Source organism: Gopherus evgoodei, chromosome 4 (assembly GCF_007399415.2).
Source record: "Gopherus evgoodei ecotype Sinaloan lineage chromosome 4, rGopEvg1_v1.p, whole genome shotgun sequence".
Lineage (NCBI taxonomy): Eukaryota > Metazoa > Chordata > Testudines > Testudinidae > Gopherus > Gopherus evgoodei.
The window spans coordinates 11739741-11758360 of NC_044325.1; the positions used below are offsets into that span (position 1 = coordinate 11739741).

General features: G+C 43.4%; 1 protein-coding gene across 1 annotated transcript in view; it reads left to right on the top strand.

The window, feature by feature from the left end:
- Positions 1-18620, top strand: part of PELI2 (pellino E3 ubiquitin protein ligase family member 2) — a 115775-nt gene that overhangs the window by 22462 nt on the left and 74693 nt on the right. The window contains exon 2 of the mRNA XM_030562981.1: positions 18189-18318. Within this exon, the coding sequence (XP_030418841.1) occupies positions 18189-18318 (130 nt within the window). The remainder of the gene's footprint in view (positions 1-18188; positions 18319-18620) is intronic.

The following is an 18620-nucleotide window of genomic DNA, read 5'->3' on the forward strand; positions in this document are numbered from 1 at the left end:
TGACAAATTAGCATCCAGAAAATTGAAGTCTTGAGCAGATAAGCTGTGGCAATGCAATTGATAAGCAAAACTAAAACCTCAGGGAACGAAAGATGTATAGTTTGCCTGTATAAAATGGCTCACTTTTTAGAGCAAAGTTAATTGTATCCTTTAGAGGTGAACTTCAAAATTTCACTCCTGTCAGTACTTTTCATTTTCTAATGTTAAAAATAATGGCTAATACGATAACTGAGAATTTATTTAGTTTGTTTTTGTGCAGTTGACAGCACTTTGAATGGTCATTTTCACCATTTTGATTGTACAGTTTCCCTGCCTATATAGTCTTCCAGCAACGGAGGAGGAAAAACACCCACAAAAGTAACATCAGGGTGGAGGGAAGCAATAAAAAGTGGTAGGATGACTTGGTGGGGCCCGTGTAGGATCTGAAACTATATTTTTAAATTTAAACGGATTCTTTAATCTTTTAGATTACAAGTTGACTGCCTCCTTTAATTCTTTTCAAACTTGGTCTTCATAAATTGTGTATTTAAGAGAATTCATAAATGACTTGAGTCAGTGTTATCCTATGGAAGTGTGTAGTCTTGTGGTAGGGATTGTCATCTGTATTATCCCAAATTTTTTTGGCACAACTCTGTTTAGAAAATACAGATTCAGTGTTTGTCCAATAAACAGCATATATGACTGCATATAGTTGGGAGAATACACTTAGGAACTGATTCGGTCTTTCTTCCCTTGTTGTTTTTTGTTTTCTCTGTGTCCTTTTTTCCTAGTCTGGCTTTCAGCTCAATCCTGCTGACAATAAAAATTGAACATGTGGAGAGGCAGTGGGAAAGAAAGGGGATTACATACAGTTCAAGCTGGTCTGGTGTACAGCGAGCTGTTCAGATTTCCAGAGTAAGGGAAACACAGTTGCAGAGACAGCTGGGTGGATATGGATTTATTGGATAAACAGCAGCGTTCTTAATTATCTAACTCTATTTGTTCTGCATGTCAGAAACCCTAAATGGTAAGGCATTACATACCTGATCTTCCATTGTTATGAGAGGGGGAATACTATTGAAGGGGCCAGTCAGATTTTATTGGTGTGTGCTCATAACAGTTGATAGTATTTTCATAAATGTAGCCTAGAAACGGAGAATTAGCTTAGTGTAATCAACATTTTGTCATTAAAATCTCTCATTATTAAATGTGATTTCTTAAAGTGAGGACCTTGGATCTGTTGAAACAGCAGTGGAGCAAAGATTAGCTATTACAAGTTCTTTAGAGAACATGGGGACCCCCACAATCATGCACAGATATACTTTAAGAAACTGATCTAAAGATGTGCTAGAGTGAACCTTTTCTTGAGCATTCTTCCCCTTGCAGCATATTCTTTGGGGTCTTATCCTCTTCTCTTGCCAACATAAGTTATGTAACAGGACAGGTTCATCTTCTTGAAGGGACTGATGAGCCTTGGTTCTTGATCTCTAATGCACCTCTACCCTGATATAATGCAGCCCGATATAACACGAATTTCGATATAATGCGGTAAAGCAGTGCTCCGGAGGAGGGGCCTGCACACGCCGGCGAATCAAAGCAAGCTTGCTATAAACGCAGTAAGTTTTTTTTGTTTTGCTCCCGAGGACAGTATTCTGTTGGGATAGAGGTGTAGTTCCTCTTCTCCTCTCTCGAAATCAAGTTGTGGGGTGAAGGGCACAGTCCACCTCCTGTCTGTTATCTCAGAGACCTGAAGAGATCTAAGGAAAAGGATGAGTGTTTCCCACCCACACTTCAAGAGCAAGCTGGGATGTTATTCCTCTCTGCTGACTCACTTGTAGACATCATATCTCAAATTCTGGATCTGTCTGAAGAGGACGAAATGAGCTCAAAAGGAGAAATACGTCTGAGTCTGCTTCTTTTTCTAGGCATTCCTGCTGTTATTTCATGAATGTAATATACGCCATCATATGCCAGAAATGCCCCTCTGCTATGTACATCAGCCAGACTGGACAGTCCCTATGTAAAAGGATAAATGGACACAAATCAGATATTAGGAATGGCAATATACAAAAACCTGTAGGAGAACACTTCAGTCTCCTTGGACACACAATAGCAGATTTAAAGGTAGCCATCCTGCAGCAAAAAAACTTCAGGACCAGACTTCAAAGAGAAATTGCTGAGCTTTAGTTCATCTGCAAATTTGACACCATTAGCTCAGGATTAAACAAAGACTGTGAATGGCTAGTCAACTACAAAAGCAGTTTCTCCTCCCTTGGTGTTCACACCTCAGCTGCTAGAAGAGGGCATCATCCTTCCTGACTGAACTAACCTCATTATCTCTAGCCTGATTCTTGCTTGCGTATTTATACCTGCCTCTGGAATTTCCACTACATGCATCTGACGAAGTGGGTATTCACCCACAAAAGCTCATGCTCCAGTATGCCTGTTAGTCTGGACCTGTAAAAGCAGCAAAGAGTCCTGTGGCACATTATAGACTAACACGGCTACCCCTCTGATACTTATTTCATGAAGTTATTTAAAGCCAAATTTACTACTTGAGTTTCTCTGGATTTATACTAGCGTAATTATTTGAAATGGGCAGTGTCACTCAATCATCAGCGTTATGATTAAAAGTAGTTGTATATGGAAATGAACAAATGGTGTTACTCTTTTAATATCAGAGAAACTACTCCTCCTTTTATATCTTTCTCCAGTAACTCATTCTGTGTTTCTATATAAATTCACCTTTTAAAAGATAATCAGGATTAGTATGTGTGATTATGTTGAGCTATTTGCACACCCATAGCCTCTTATTGGACTATGCTGTAGACAGCCACCTTTTGATCTCCAAGTCTGCGTCGACTACAGGAGGAGGAAGGAAAAGATTAGCGAAGACAGGCTCATAAACTGTAGAGAACTGACTTTCAAGGAAAGAGAAGAGTTGTGAGTTTTCAAGCAAAGTGACTTTTTTGTGCTAACACTGCATAATCTCCAATTATTAAGGTTGACTGCACAGTAAAGTTCAGCCTCAACAGCTTGTGCCGTAGTCGGTGAACAGCAGACTTTTCAAGGTTTAAAGTACTGGGGTTTAACATTTTGTAAAAGCTCTTTGCTTAAAGGATCAATAATTAACTTTTAGGTTTGGCGGAACAATGTGTAATGTAGAATGGCTTTCATTTTTATCACATGCTTATCTTGTTCCTAGGTTTGCTTTTGTGCTCAAGAAGGAGAAGATGGAGTGAGGGGAGAGGATGTCTTCTGTACCTGGGTTTCTTTTATGCCAAAGCAATGAATGTCTTAGTGTCTTAATCTGTGTGACCTTGGACAATTGACTTGACTTCTCTGTTTCTAGGTATCCCCATATATAAAACAGGTATACTCAATTGCCTGAGTCCCATCTCAACAATCCTGTTAATGTAAAATAGTCTTCTGTGAAGCACCAAAATAAATTCTTAAACATGAATTCTTTTTTGAGTGATGGTCCCTATATATGTTCCAAATGTGGGAATGCATGCACGACATGCACCAGGGCTGTATGATTGTTGTAGCAGTATCCGTTGGTCCGCACGTGCGTTGTTCGTAGCTTTGTGTTCCAGCAAGGTTCATATGAGGTTGTCCAGGTCAATGCCTCTTCAGTTCTGATGCATGGCTGGAGTTAGAATTCCTGTCCCTCCATGATTGTGGTTTGGACTGCGAGAGAATTCTTGTCCGTTGTATATAGTTTTTCTTGTTTTCTTTTATAGCTAGATAGTTAGTTATTTAGCATTTGGTAGCATAGTTAATCTTCCATTGCCCCAATTGCTGCCCATTACCCCCTCCCTGCTTGCCCGGGGACTATGCCCTGCATTTCGGGGTTCAAAAACTGTGCTTCATGCCCTTACTCATTTTTCATGAGCCAGGAGTACCAACGCTGCCTTTACCATGTCAGGGAAACCCATCTTGCTGCGAAATCTGTAGATCCATCCCACCATGGACCTGAGAGGCTTGTCTGCTCTGCCTCTATAAGAGCCCTATGGATGTGGCTCTTCAGCTGTGTGCACAGCACAATCTGAGACTGCCAGACCCATCAGTACAGTGCCCTTCACTAGCAGCGAGTGCTCCGCGTAGCATGTCCCATGCCCTGGATGTGGCAGTACAGCCGGTGCAGGAGAAGCCCAAGCATTAGAGCCGCAAACATGCACGAGAGCATCGGAGGAAGTCCCCCTTGTGGACTGCCTCCAACCTGCCACAGCATTCCCTCCTTGAGCTGTGCCGGGTTGCACATGAAGTTGTGTGTGGACCATGCTGCACCACCGCCTAAGATTCCCCATTCTGAGCACAAGGCAAAGAAGAGAGACCCCAGTACTGCTGCCTGATGCACCGGCTCCCCACTCAGACCAGTCTCCAGAGCACATGCTACCCATGCAGCTAGCTTCTGTGCCTGCCAGTCCTACTGTCACCATGGCTCCTGAACATTGTTAACCCTTTCTTCTGACTGCCCACCTATTTTTCCTTTGCCCGCTTCTCCTGTATGGGCCCTACCTAGCCCTAGGTCATGTTGTTACCTGTGCACCCTAGGGCACCCTGCCTTTATCCTTCCATGGGCCCAAGGCATAACCTAGTTAATTTGGCCATCCTTACCCAGTTCATAGACCTCAGGGCCACGCTTATCCAATTCCTAGGGCATAATTTTCTGCAGGTTTGGGGGGCCTCTAACAGTCACCAAAACAGAATACATACACTAAGCATAGAACGCTCATTGCTCCCAGTGAGGCAGACAAACTTTTCCTAGTGCCCGTCAGGATCAGATGCAGCTTCGTGCACGATGTGGTTGGCAGGGGGGTTGAGGTCTGGCAGCTCTGATCTTGGGCTGTGTCCTGGAGTTAAGTCCAAAGAACTTCCTTTGGACCCCAGTTTATATAGTCAAAGTTGAGTCCTGCTTAACTCTACCTTAACCAATCATTTAAAACTAAAATACTACAAAACAGAATTTTCACCAATCCTAGCCCATTTCAAAACAATTCTTTAATTATACCCCACCACTTCAGTTGATTCAAATCTTGCAAAATTGTTTCTGACTGATGCGTAACTAATCTAAGGATCAGACAAACCATACAGATAAACAATAGAGAAGTAGGGAACATAAAGACAAAACAATAAAGTAAGTATAGATTTCACAAGCACAACTGTTAAGTGATTCCTTGCCGACAGGATGCTGTCAAACTAAGTTTTATCTAAACTTCTTAAGATCAGTTCTTTATCTGGTGATCACGGGTACTATTAGGACAGGAGCACCTTCTTAACAGTCTGATGATATGCTGTTTTGATGCAATTTAGATGGAATGTACGGATATGACTTTTCTACTTCTTAGCTCATGGCGGCTGCTGTCCTAATGTGATTGCTGCTGCTTACTGAAGAAAAAAGCCTCAGACCTATCAGCGGACTGCTCCTATCACCATTTTCTCCACTACTGAACATTTTGTCAGACTCTGACGCCTTCTCTGAGGTGGAACCATCCTTTCCCCCTGTTTCCAGGAGAAGCCCGGACTCCTGCGCACGGCCAATGCATCCACCAGGATATGACCCAGCACCACCAAATTGTCACCAATACCCTGGAGGCCATCCACCCGACCCTTTGGTCACACTGGGACCCTTACCACCGACCTTACCTGCCTTCTCAGGCCTCATACCCCTCTGCCCAGGCTCCTGCAGCAGAACTGTCGGGCTCAGAGGCAGAAGCAGAACTGGAGACTGTACCGCAGTCCCTATGGCCGCTTCCTCCTTTCCAGATGAAACCCGTATTCCCCCTGTCCTCTTGCCTCCTGATGATCACAAGTAATACCAGGATCTGCTGCAGAGTGTTTCTCTTGACCTGGGCATACCCAGGGAGGAGGTACGAGACCAACACCAACTGTTGGATATTCTCCAAACCCGAAGGCCATCGTGTCACGCAGCCCGTTAACGACGGTATCCTGCAGTCTGTGCAGGCAGTCTGACACACACTGGCTTCCTGTGCCGCAATGCCCAAACCAGCGGAACACAGGTACTTTGTCCTCTCTGAGTGGGGGCAGACTTCCTCTCTTTCTCATCTGCCCCCCACTACTTTGGTGGTGCACCCATTGACCGAGCAGGCACAACAGCACACACGCAGATCTATCCCTCTGCACTGGGCAGCCAAACTCCTCAACCTTCTGGGCTGGAAGGTCTACTCCTCAGCAGCATTGCATTTTGGTATTGCCAACTACCAGGTTCTGCTGGCAAAGTACGACTTCAGTAACTATGCCAATCGTACAAAGTTCTTGGATGACCTGTCAGAGGACAAAAAGCAATGTTTCCAAGCCCGTGTTGAGGAAGATGTCATAGTATAATTCCAAATCTGGACCTTAGCGTCCAGGATATGAGTACTAGCATAAAATCCTCTAAGCTTAATTACCAGCTTAGATTTTGTAGCTCTGCCACCAATCAGGAATTTTTAGGGTCTGATACCCTCTGGTCCCCCCAAAACCTTCCCGGGGACCCCAAGACCCAGATTCCTTGAGTCTCACAACAAGGGAAATAAACCATTCCCTCCCACCTCTTCACCTCCTCTCAGATCTTTCCTGCCTGGGTACACTAGGAGATACTGTGAATCAATTCCTTGAAACACAACACAGAGAGATCAGTTTCTCTCTCCCCCTCACCCAGAGCAATACAGATTCAAGCTGCCTGAATCTAACACAAAGAGGAAATTTACCTTTCCCTCCTTGCTTCCCACCAATTCCCTGGTATATACAGACTCAATTTCTTTGAGCCTTAATTAGGAGAGAGAAATCAACAGGTCTTACAAGCAAACTTTTAATAAAAAAGTAAAAGGTTTATCTCTGCACTTAGATGGTAACAGTTACAGGGTCTTTCAACTTATAAACAATAGAAAGAAACTTTCTCCAGCAGAAACACAATTTAAGCTACTTCCAGCAAATAAACATATGCAAATGGAAAAAAAAACAAATTAAAAGACTATGACCGCCTTTTCTTCCTTACAATTCTGAATAGATAAGAGACTGTAGCAGGGAGATTGGCAGAAACCTGGTTGCACCTCTAGTCCCGTCCAGGACCCAGAGAGAACAAAGCCAAACCCAAAACCCACAAACAAAGGCTTCCCTCCACGAGATTTGAAAGTATCTTGTCTCCTGATTGGTCCTCTGGTCAGGTTGTTGCAGGTCACTGTTTGTTAACCCTTTATAGGTGAAAGAGACATTAACCCTTAGCTATCTGTTATGACAGAAAGGCCACCTGGCAGCCACAATGAGGCTCCAAATGACCATTGATGCTGTGGGATATATTCTTCTGGTCCCTTGCCACTGGCATAGTCGTGCTGAAAGTTGTGGCTGCAGTCCTCTGGCTTCCCATGAGGGGTCCAGACCTCCTATTCGATCAAGACTAGCTGCTCTTGGCACAGATGGATGGTCTTTTGCTCTCTGAAGGACGTGAGGACGACACTTTGATCCTTTGGGCCATATGCTCTGGTGCCCAATTGTAGACAACAGGTGACAATCCTTCTGTCCCTGGTCGTATGCACCATATCAGATCCCTATCAATGCTACCCAGAGCGCTAGAGAAAATGTTACCGTCCCAGAACCTCTGACTCGCAGCCTCCACCACCTTGGTCTAAAAATACCCAAGACCCAGTTTTGACATGCAAGTCAAAACAAGGGGAGAGAGAGCTAAATGGGGAGGGATAGCTCAGTGGTTTGAGCATTGGTCTGCTAACCCAGGGTTGAGAGTTCAATCCTTGAGGGGGTCATTTAGGATCTGGGGCAAAAATCCGTCTGGGGATTGGTCCTGCTTTGAGCAGGGAGTTGGATTAGATGACCTACTGAGGTCCCTTCCGACCTAGATATTCTATGATTATAATTGTGAGCCTCCTCCCGAGAGGAGGAGGGGGGCAAGTGGGGTAACTTGCCCTGGGCCCCGCAAGCCCTGACTCAGCAGCAGTCTGGCTCTTTGGTGGTTTTTTGGTGGGGGGGGCCCTTCATTGCTGCCAAAGTCACAGAGCGACTGAAGGGCCTCCTGCCGCAGAAATGCCACCAAAGACCCAGACTGCTGCCGGGTGAGTACAAAAGCCACAGCTCCTCCACTTTGCCCCAGATCCACTGAATCCTCTGAGCAGTCCTGCCTCCTGGTCACCTTCGTGGCCATCTTGCCCTATTTGCTCACAAGATTACCATGGATCATTGGGTACTGAATATCCTATGCCGTGGTTACTCTCTAGATTTTTTTCTCATTTCCCCCCCCCACATTGGGGGGCCCCTTTGGGCACCCACTGGGGATCTCTCCAATCATACCCTTCTATGACTAGAGGCGGATGCACTTCCCATGAAGGGTGCCATAGAACTGGTGCCCTGTCGTTTCATGGACAGGGTTTTATTCTATACTGTCTCATCCCCAAAAAGGGTGTGTGGGGGGGGCACTGCCCTATACTCGGTCTCCACTGCCTCAATACCTTAATCAGAAAATCCGAATTCCATATGGTGATGCATGCATCTATTCCCTCCCTCCTCTAGGGAACCTGATTTGCAGCTTTTGACATGAAAGATATTCATACTTTCACATTTACATTCACCTGGCCCCCTGCAAATTTCTCTGCTTCTGTGTGGGCAGCAGCCACCGCCAATTCAGAGTTTTCCCCTTAAGCATCACAAGAGCCCCAAGGTTCTTTACAAAAGTCTTTGCAGTTGTGGCAGCATAAATGCGGTGTCGAGGTTACTCTGTGTACTCTTACCTGGATGACTGGCTTCTGGTCGCTCCCTCACGTACTGAGCTTATGTTTGCCATTCATGCTCTCCTTGCAATTTTCAGCATCCGTATCGACGAGGAGAAGTCGGTGCTTGTACGGACACAGAATTGAGGCACACTCCTATGAAGTCGACCTGTGGTGGCAAATGCCTTCGGAATGTTGACAACTCTAGTGATGGACATCCATTGCAGCCGATGTGCCAGTGTGTGTTCAGCCCACTGTGTGTCATTCCTATGTCTCCTTGGCCTATGCCTCCTTGCGTCATTGCCTATGCCTCCAGCTGTGGCTCCTGTCAGTCTTCAGAACCCACAGCATCTGGATGCATTTGAACATGCTATGTGCTGTCTAATGCCCCCACCTCCTGGCAGGATTATGGTGTATTTGATGCAGGCACAGGCAGCAACCTCTTCCTCCCTGGTGGACGTCTTCTGGTACAAAAACTGACGACCAGTGACAGGGTGTTCCATATGTTCTTTCGCCACCCATTATGCCATCACCCAGGGGGTGTCAGAAGATGGTGCCATCTCTTGCATCCTCACTTCCCCTTCCATGCTGATAACTACTTCCTACCCACTCACATTTGGAATACATATAGGGACCACTACTTGAAGAGGAGGAGGTTACTTACCTGTAACTGGACGTTCTTCGAGATGTGTGGTTCCTATTTGTATTCCAATACTCGCCCTCCGTCCCCTCTGCTGCGGACAGTACTTCTCAGCAGTAAGAGGGTCACTGAAGGGGCATTGACCTGCATAGCCTCATATAACCTTGCCTGGAACACGCACATATATATCTCTACACATACATAAATATATCTACATGTGTACACACTCCCGAACCGCACCCCGCCCATTTGAGCAATTTCTCTATTAGCCAATATCCACTTCCACTATTGCGTACATAGCCATTAGCATTAAAGGTGAGCCACAGTGGAGAAAAGATTACATATATTTTTGCTTTTGTATGTGTTTGAGAGAGAGCAAAACTCTTTCTGGCCTTTAAGTCCTCTGCTTGTTTTTACAATACAAACATTGAGTCTTTTCTGTCTTGTGGAGTTTTTAATTTGCTTTGGATTTAAGAATCTAAATTTATCATCAACTGCTTTTAAAAAGATAGGCACAATGTGTGCTATACACAATATAATTGACTTTATAGGAGAGCTTTATGAGTAACTTGGGTTGAAGTGACTTTGACATCAGAAACAGTGAAACATGTCAAGTATCGGAGGGGTAGCCGTGATAGTCTGGATCTGTAAAAGCAGCAAAGAGTCCTGTGGCACCTTATAGATTAACAGACATATTGGTGCATGAGCTTTCATGGGTGAATACTCACTTTGTCGGATGCAAATTTCCAGAGGCAGGTATAAATATGCAAGCAAGAATCAGGCTGGAGATAACAAAGTTAGGGTATGGCTACACTTGACATTTCAAAGCACTGCCACGGCAGCGCTGCGGGAGCGCTGCCGCGGCAGCACTTTGAAGTGTGAGTGGTCGGAGCGCCAGAGCCCAGCGCTGCACGTAAAACACATCCCTTACGGGTGTAGCTTGCAGCGCTGGGAGCCGCGCTGCGGCACTGATTACACTGAGGCTTTACAGCGCTGTATCTTGCAGTGCTCAGGGGGGTGTTTTTTCACACCCCTGAGCGCGGAAGTTGCAGCGCTGTAAAGCGCCAGTGTAGCCATGGCCTTAGTTCAATCAGGGAGAATGAGGCCCTCTTGTAGCAGTTCAGGTGTGAACACCAAGGGAGGAGAAACTGGTTTTTTAGTTGGCTAACTATTCACAGTCTTCATTTAATCCTGAGCTGATGGTGTCAAATTTGCAGATGAACTGAAGCTCAGCAGTTTCTCTTTGAAGTCTGGTCCTGAAGTTTTTTGCTGCAGGATGGCTACCTTTTTAAAATCTGCTATTGTGAGTCCAAGGAGATTGAAGTGTTCTCCTACAGGTTTTTGTATATTGCCATTCCTAATATCTGATTTGTGTCCCTTTATCCTTTTCATAGGGACTGTCCAGTTTGGCTGAAGTACATAGCAGAGTGGTACTTCTGGCATATGATGGCGTATATTACATTGGTGGACGTGCAGGTGAATGAACCGGTGATGGTTATTGAAACTGCAGTGAAGCTACTAGAACAATAGCAGCAAAGGTGTGACTGAAAAATGTTACCTAGGGAGAACAGTGTAGTCAGCAGTATCTTCCATAACTACTTAGGCCAATCAAGGATTTCAATGGACCCGGAGGTTTCATAGATTCCAAGGCCAGAAGGTACCATTGTGATCATCTAGTCTGACCTCTTTTATGTAACATAGGCCAGGGAACTTCCCCAAAATAATTCCTTTTTATCTAGAACATATCTTTTTTGAAAGAACATCCAATCTTGATTTAAAAATTGCCAGTGATGGCAAATCCACCATAACCCTTGGTAATTTGTTCCAGTGGCTAAGTATGCCTATTTCCAGTCTGAATTTGTCTCACCACTGGATCATTATACCCTTCGCTGCTAGACTGAAGAGCTTATTATCAAGTATTTATTCCCCAGGTAGGTATGCATAGACTTCAGTCAAGTCACCCCTTAACCGTCTTTTTGTTAAGCTAAATAGATTGAACTCCTTGTCTATCCCTGTAAGCTATGTTTCTAATACTTTATCATTCTCATGGTTCTTCTCTGAACCATGTCCAATTTGCCAACATCTTTCTTGAATTGTGAACACCAGAACTGGACACAGTGTGCCTGCAGTGGTTGCACCAGTGCCAGAAGAAAAATAACCTCTCTGCTCCTACTTGAGATTCCCTTGTTTATGCATCCAAGGATTGCATTAATCCTTTTGGCCCCAGCTTTGCTCTAGAAACTCATGTTCTGCTGATTATCTGCCATTAAATGAACTGCAGGGTCTGCTTGTGTCATCTTCATTTTATACAGCTGCTCATCACCATAGTATCTAGAGCACCTTCCCCTTCTCGGCAGTAGTAAAGTCCCCAGTGGATTAATGGGGTTCCTGGCCTTTTTTAAGGTAGGGTTTTTAGATTTTTTTGTTTTTGGTTGGTAGTGATTTATTGGGTAGAAGGGGGATGTCAATGAATTAATTACCTTTTGTGTTCATTGAAGTATTACTTGTATTACTGTAGCACCCCAGAGTCTTAGTCACGGACCAGGAACCTATTGTGCTAGTGCAGTACAAATACAGAACAAAGATTGACCCCAAAGAATTCAGTCAAGGTAACACAGACCTGTCTCTTGTCTAGGAAGAAGGATGCCACAGTGCATGTATGTACTGGAATCTTTCCTCTCTCCTTGTATTACAGTTAGTTGCTCTTGATAGTTCAAAATACAGCTTGAACTTCTGAACGATCAGAAAATGCCTGCTTCACTTCCCTGTATCATCAGAATAACTGCTTGAAAAGTGGAGCAGAGATTTCATTCTTTATTCTCAAGTAAACTTCAAGTTGCTGTGAAAGATTCTGGGTCTTAAAAATCCTTATGGGATTTTACTCTAAGTTCAGGGGCTACTCTGTACATCCTGGGAATTTCACAATTTTAAGGTGTCAAATTTCCTTTTAAAAATAGATGTAAGCTGTACTTTTGCTTCTAACTATAGTACAGATTCTAATATCTAAACTGTATTGTTAAATCTATTCACCTAAATTTGGGTTATTGCTGATTATGCACTATATGCATCTTATGACTTCAAAAACAAACTTTTTTTGTATTTGTGGATAATCTAAGCACTATACCCACATATACAGACACTCTCTTCTCAACCTATGTATTATATAATTTTAAAACTTTAACTTCAATAAAAATTTTAAATCTATTCTCTGCTGTAATATCTCTTAAATGGATTCTTTCATTAGTGATCAACGTTGTAGATTGCAAAAAGCATGTGCAGTATCATGGGATAAACTTTCCCTTTAGGATGAAAGGGAGAGCTGTGTGCTGTGTTCAGGCTTGCAAGGCAGCTGTTTGTTTTTAAAAGGCTAGTTCTATTAACACCTCAAACAAAAACCCCTCCTCTCCCATTTCTTAAAACTATCTACGCTAGTGGCTTTTGTGCAGCCCTCTGCAGTTTGCCGTAAAGCATTGACTGGTATTCCACCAAGCAGAGCTCTTAGTTGGAGGAGCATTCAAATAGCATTCTAGAATGGATTGACTGAGGGCTTGGCTACACTGGAAACTCCGAAGCGCTGCCGCAGGAGTGCTCCCGTGGCATCGCTTTGAAGTGCGAGTGTGGTCGCGGCGCCAGCGCTGGGAGAGAGCTCTCCCAGCGCTGCAGGTACTCCACCTCCCCAAGGGGATTAGCTTACAGTGGTGGGGCACTGTTTACATTGGCGCTTTACAGCGCTGTAACTTGCTGCACTCGGGGGGGGGTGTTTTTTCACAGCCCTGAGCGAGAAAGTTGCAGCGCTGTAAAGCGCCAGTGTAGCCAAAGCCTGATTGACTCACTACAGGCGCAGAATTAATGAGTGTTTTGTTGTTGTTTGTTTTTTCTTTTAAGATTATGTCCAAATTGTTCTATAGCAATACTTCTGCTAGTGACCCAGGTGACTTCTGAAACTGGCATTTTTAGTAGTTTCACTCGTACAAATGGCTGAAGATAAGGCAGGATTCAAATTTATCCTCAGTTCAAGTGGGCTTTCTTGGGGATTTAGGGTAGCATCCTTAGTGACAACATACATACATTTGGATGCCATCCTGCTAATAGAATACAGAAGTACTGAATTAGCCGTGTTTAGCTTAAACCCCCCCCCCCCAAAATATTCTTGTCTATTACTTACCTCAAAATATCAATGAAATAAAATATGGTCAATAATGAATGATGCAGTAAAATCTGTTTCAAAGGGAGTGATAGGTAGAAATGCAGTGCTGAAACAATGTTGAGGTTAAGTTTTCTGAAACAGCCTTGGCTTCCGTAGCTACAAAGGTAAGTGTCATTCAATGTAATCCAAAATGGGGGAAAAATCCTCAGTCTTGTATAATGAAGTTAAAATATTTCCTTGTCGGTTTTTTAAAATGTAAATTGGAAGTTCTAGTATTTATTAATATAACCACCAAGTAAGGTGGTACTTGTGGGAGTATTTTATTAATCCATTCCCAAAAAAGCAAATATAGGTGCTGTAGTAAGAGGGCCTCCCAATCAATCAGAACTCGAAGGGCCTCTTACAGCCACACCTGTACAAAGCAAGGAAGTTAACCATCATGCTGCATAACATATCTCAAGCAGTCTCTAACTCTAAATGCTAATTATTGTGTCCCGACCATATTGCACAGTAATATATGAAATTGAAATGGAATAAATTGTCATGTTGAGAGGGTCACCACTGACACTAACGTCTGTCTTTTGCCTCTGACTTGACTTCGAAAGCTATGTCAAGTACTTCCTCACTATATAGATTTCAGATTATTCATTGAGGTAGGGAGAAACCATACATCTGTCATGCTAGTTGTTGTGACCTACTGTAACTTCTTGGTCTATCATCTAGCTATAGTCCTTTCCAAATTAAACTGGTTAGGCATTTTGATTTAAGTTTGTGGAGTGACAGAGCGAGGCTTGTACTAAGAAATGTCTCTGTACAAGGTGAAGTTTGTGTCACTAGATTGATGCAAATGACAGAGAGCAAAACTGCTGCTGTTTCTCAATGGAAAATCTATCCGGGAAACTAATTACCAGCTGGCCTATCTTTCTAAAATGCCTTTTGAGGCCCTAAATTGCATAGCATTACTACTATTAGATGACTATGTAACACTGCCATGGCACTCTGCATTTTCAAAATATTATACAAGTATTGACTATCACAGTGCCCTTGTGAGGGATAACTACATAGAGTGGAAAGGAGATACAAGTGATACGCCCAAGTGCACGCAGCCAGAGGTAGAGCACCAAAGACTTTCAGTTGGTTTCTAGGTACAGTTCAAGGTCTCTAAGCCCTTATGTGTTTGATCCTGTACATCTGTGGCCTTGTCTATATTTTCTCCTGCTGAAGCTCGGTTCTACTTGTCTTTACAATGGTGTGAGTGACGGACAGCTGCCAGCAGAGTTCTTATCCCATAGGGTTAGATGATGCTGTTTAAAAAGCCAGTGGCAGTCTGAATCAGCTTTCCCACCATTATTACCACCAAGAAACTTTTTAAAGCGGAAAAATAGTGTGGATGCACCCCCCCCCCTCACCCGAAGCCCCATCTTTTTTCTGCATGCTTTACCCTGACACTTTAGGACATCTAGGACAGCGTTTTTCAAAATTCGGATCGTGACCCAGTACTGGATTGCAGCATGTAAGGCATGTTAAAAGTCTCATCGGCGGTGCTGCCTAGCTAAGGCAGGCTAGTGCCTACCTCTTCCAACACCGCACTACGCCCCGGAAGCAGCCAGCAGGGAGACCACAGTCTCCATGCACTGCCCCCGTCCTGAGCACCAGCTTCACACTGTCGTTGGCCAGGAACCAGCCAGTGGGAGCTGGTGGCGGGGGAAGTGCCTTCGGACGAGGACCATGCGGGGCTGCTTGTGCACCTCTGCCTAGGAGCCGTACCTCCTGTTGGCCGCTTCAGGCGCAGCGTGATTCCAAGGCAGGTGGATATCCTGTCCTGTACCCTGGCTACACTGCTGACTAGGAGCCTCTGGAGGTAACCCCTTGCCCAAAGTCCCGTCCTGCACCCAAAACCTTTAAGTCCCAGCTCCATCCTAGAGCCTGTACCCCTGTCCGAGCCCAGAGCCCTCTCCCACACCCTGCAACCCTCACCCTCACATCCCAGATCCCTCATCTCCAGCTCCGTTGGGTCACGGGCATCAACAATTTTTTCAATTGGGTCCCCAGGAATTTTTTTTTTTTTTTTTAAATCACTTATCTAGCATACTCCAGGTGACATGCACATGAGCAGGGTGTTCTCATTAAAGGTCCTTTAACTCTGGAATATGCTTTTTCCAAGTTCCAAAGACTAGATTTGCTGCAGGCTTTTGGTGGAGTTGAGAGGATTTAGACCTCGTAGGTTGGCTTTTCATGGAGTTTAATAATATGTTTGTATCTTTCACATTTAAGTGTTAATGTGTCTAGATAAATGATATACACATTATATGTAAACTGTTGCTTGTGGTGAGAAGTGAGAGAGATTCCCTGACATTAAGCACTGATTTAACATTCAGGCACACTTAGTAACTGTATTTGATATTCTAGATAGCCAGTCCTGGAGGCAAAATAAAAGCAGCTGCACTAAAATTTGAAGCCTAACATAAATATTTGTCCTTATTCCTAGTGCAACTCTCTGCTTTTAGGTGCTAAATGGAAACATTTTTCTAGCCCTTTGGCTTCACTATAAATGTCAAAGCTTAAATAGTAGATTTTTGTACTTCTTGTACACCTCAATATATTTATAAGACTCTACAACACATACCTTGTAAGCTGCTGTTGTATTTTGGAAGGGAATCATTATAAAATAGTTCACTGTCGTAAGACAACATCTTTATAGATATGCCATGTATCTTGCCACTAATTTAATTTTTGTGTATTAAAAACAGAAGACATGATTGGATCTTTGTGAAAACATTCCATCTGTGATCAGGAGAATCCAAGTGAATTACAAGATCAAAAGAGGTGTGTCTGCAGCTTCATGGATGAAAAATTACTAGCTAAAAAATCTCCATTAAAACCTCTCAGTCATTCAGAAGTAGGAGTTATTTAAACTAATGCAGAAAAATCACACAGATAGCAAGCTCAGACAAAATAACCTTTTCCAGCATAACCCTGTAGTGTACTTAAAACACTGAGATGGTTCTTACATGGAAACTGCAGCGTTCCATATCTTTCTCTGTTATCAAGTAGCCCTACTACGATCTGGTACTAAAACATCAGTTGTTTACATAATAAAAGCTTCACTTAAATACAGAGAACATAAATGATGCTATTATTCTTTGTGTGATCTCTTAAGGAGTTTATTACTGGCTACATGGGTAGCTATTTCCGGTTTGAAAACTTGAGTAGAAAGAGTATTGTCCTAAGGCGAGCTAAAACCTGCCAGCATATGTCACAGGTATTGCTGCCTTGTGTAGATATTTTATGTGTGCATGTGTATATATATTAATGCTAAAAGAACACTGAGACTGCAAAAGTGAGCACTCAAGTGGGAAAATGCCAGAAATATGGTTGCCTGTACAACCTTTTATTTGGCACCTTGTACATATGGCATTATGGTATAGTTAATTACATGACAGTACATTTTTCCTACAGGACCCTTTTCTCTTTTAATGGGCAGGAACTGATTTATGGAGAAGGCATCTCTGTTAATTGCACTGAGGAAAGAGAAATCTGGGGGACATATTTATAAAGCTGATCCTAGTCTGTTCAGACAGCTAACAGTACATTGCATTGTGCACAAGGACTGCAATAGAATCTTCCTCACCAAAGGATTTGGGAAAGCTAAGCATTTGAGGCTTGTGCACCCCCAAAAATCTGTCCTTGGGGAAGCTGTATTCACCTGATGTTGGATCCACCTTCCTCTGGATTAACTTGTACTTTGGGGCTGCTCATTAATGATTTCATTCAAGTATCTCATTTCACTGATGAGGATATGAGTTTTAAATTTCCTAAATAAATCAAACCTTCATTAGACCTCTGGTAGGTTTTGAAGTGCCGAAGTGATTTAGGAGCATAAATCCCATTCTTTCAGTGGGATGTACTTCTAAGACTTAAGAACTTCTGGAAACCATTTCCCCTCCCCCCTGTGGTTTCTGGAGAAGGGAAGGGAAAAACAAATATTGTAAAAACTTCCAATACTCTGAATGCAATTTTAACTTTTCTGCACTTTTTTAAAGTACAGAAATGTTGAGTCATAAGACTAGACTGGTGTTCCAATATAGAGGTGCAGAAATGGTTCCATAGCTTGTAAAACCAGCGTTCTTAAAGGCCTAGTCTACACTGGCAACACTACAGCGCTGCTGCGGCAGTGTTTTAACGTGGCTTGTGTGGTTGCGGCAGAGTGCTGGGGGGAGAGCTCTCCCAGTGACCTAAAAAAATCATCTCCAGGAGAGGCGTAGCTACCAGCACTGGGAGCATGGCTCCCAGCGCTGCTGCACTGTCTACACTGGTACTTTACATCGCTGAAACTTGCTGCGCTCAGGGGGGTGTTTTTTCACACCCCCGAGCGAGAAAGTTGCAGTACTGTAAATTGCCAGTGTAGACAAGCCCAAAGAGGCTGATAGTTGAGTGCAGCAATTCTTAGCATGTCACAAAATCTGTTAAGATAAGTGAGTGTTAAGTTCAGATTCACAACTTGTTAATACTCTTTAGAAAATTGAAAGCTGTGCTTATTGGTTCTGTCTCCTAAGTAAACTTTCTTGCTTCAGGTAGTGCTGCCCCTTGCTTTGTAATCTTTGTGGCACATGATCTGATAGTTTCATTTCTCGCTCTGCTTCCCTTCCCTGCTGCAAGCCAAAAAGTATGGAATAAACATGAACTTCTTGTTTGTTCTTAGGTACAATGGCTCCCTCCCTAATGGTGACAGAGGACGTAGGAAAAGCAGGTTTGCTCTCTATAAACGACCTAAGGCTAATGGAGTCAAACCCAGCACTGTTCATGTGATATCAACGCCCCAAGCATCCAAGGTATGTGGCAATTGGAGAGAGAGTCTCTGCTTCCTGATAATTTTGGCTGAAGATAAAACTTACTTTTTTGGGTAATGGTGTGCTTATTTTCTTTTTTTGCCTTGCTGCCATCATTTCGGTTATGTTAGTGTTTAGACTTGAAATGAACTAGCCTGATTAAAAGTTGTACCGTGGCTTCTCTTTCTAATGATACTCTTCGTTGTAATTTAAATGTGAAAACAACTACTCAGCTCAAAATTAGGGTTCACAACAGATTAATTCATATCTGATCTTGTTGCTTCCATACAGATGGTGTAATTTAT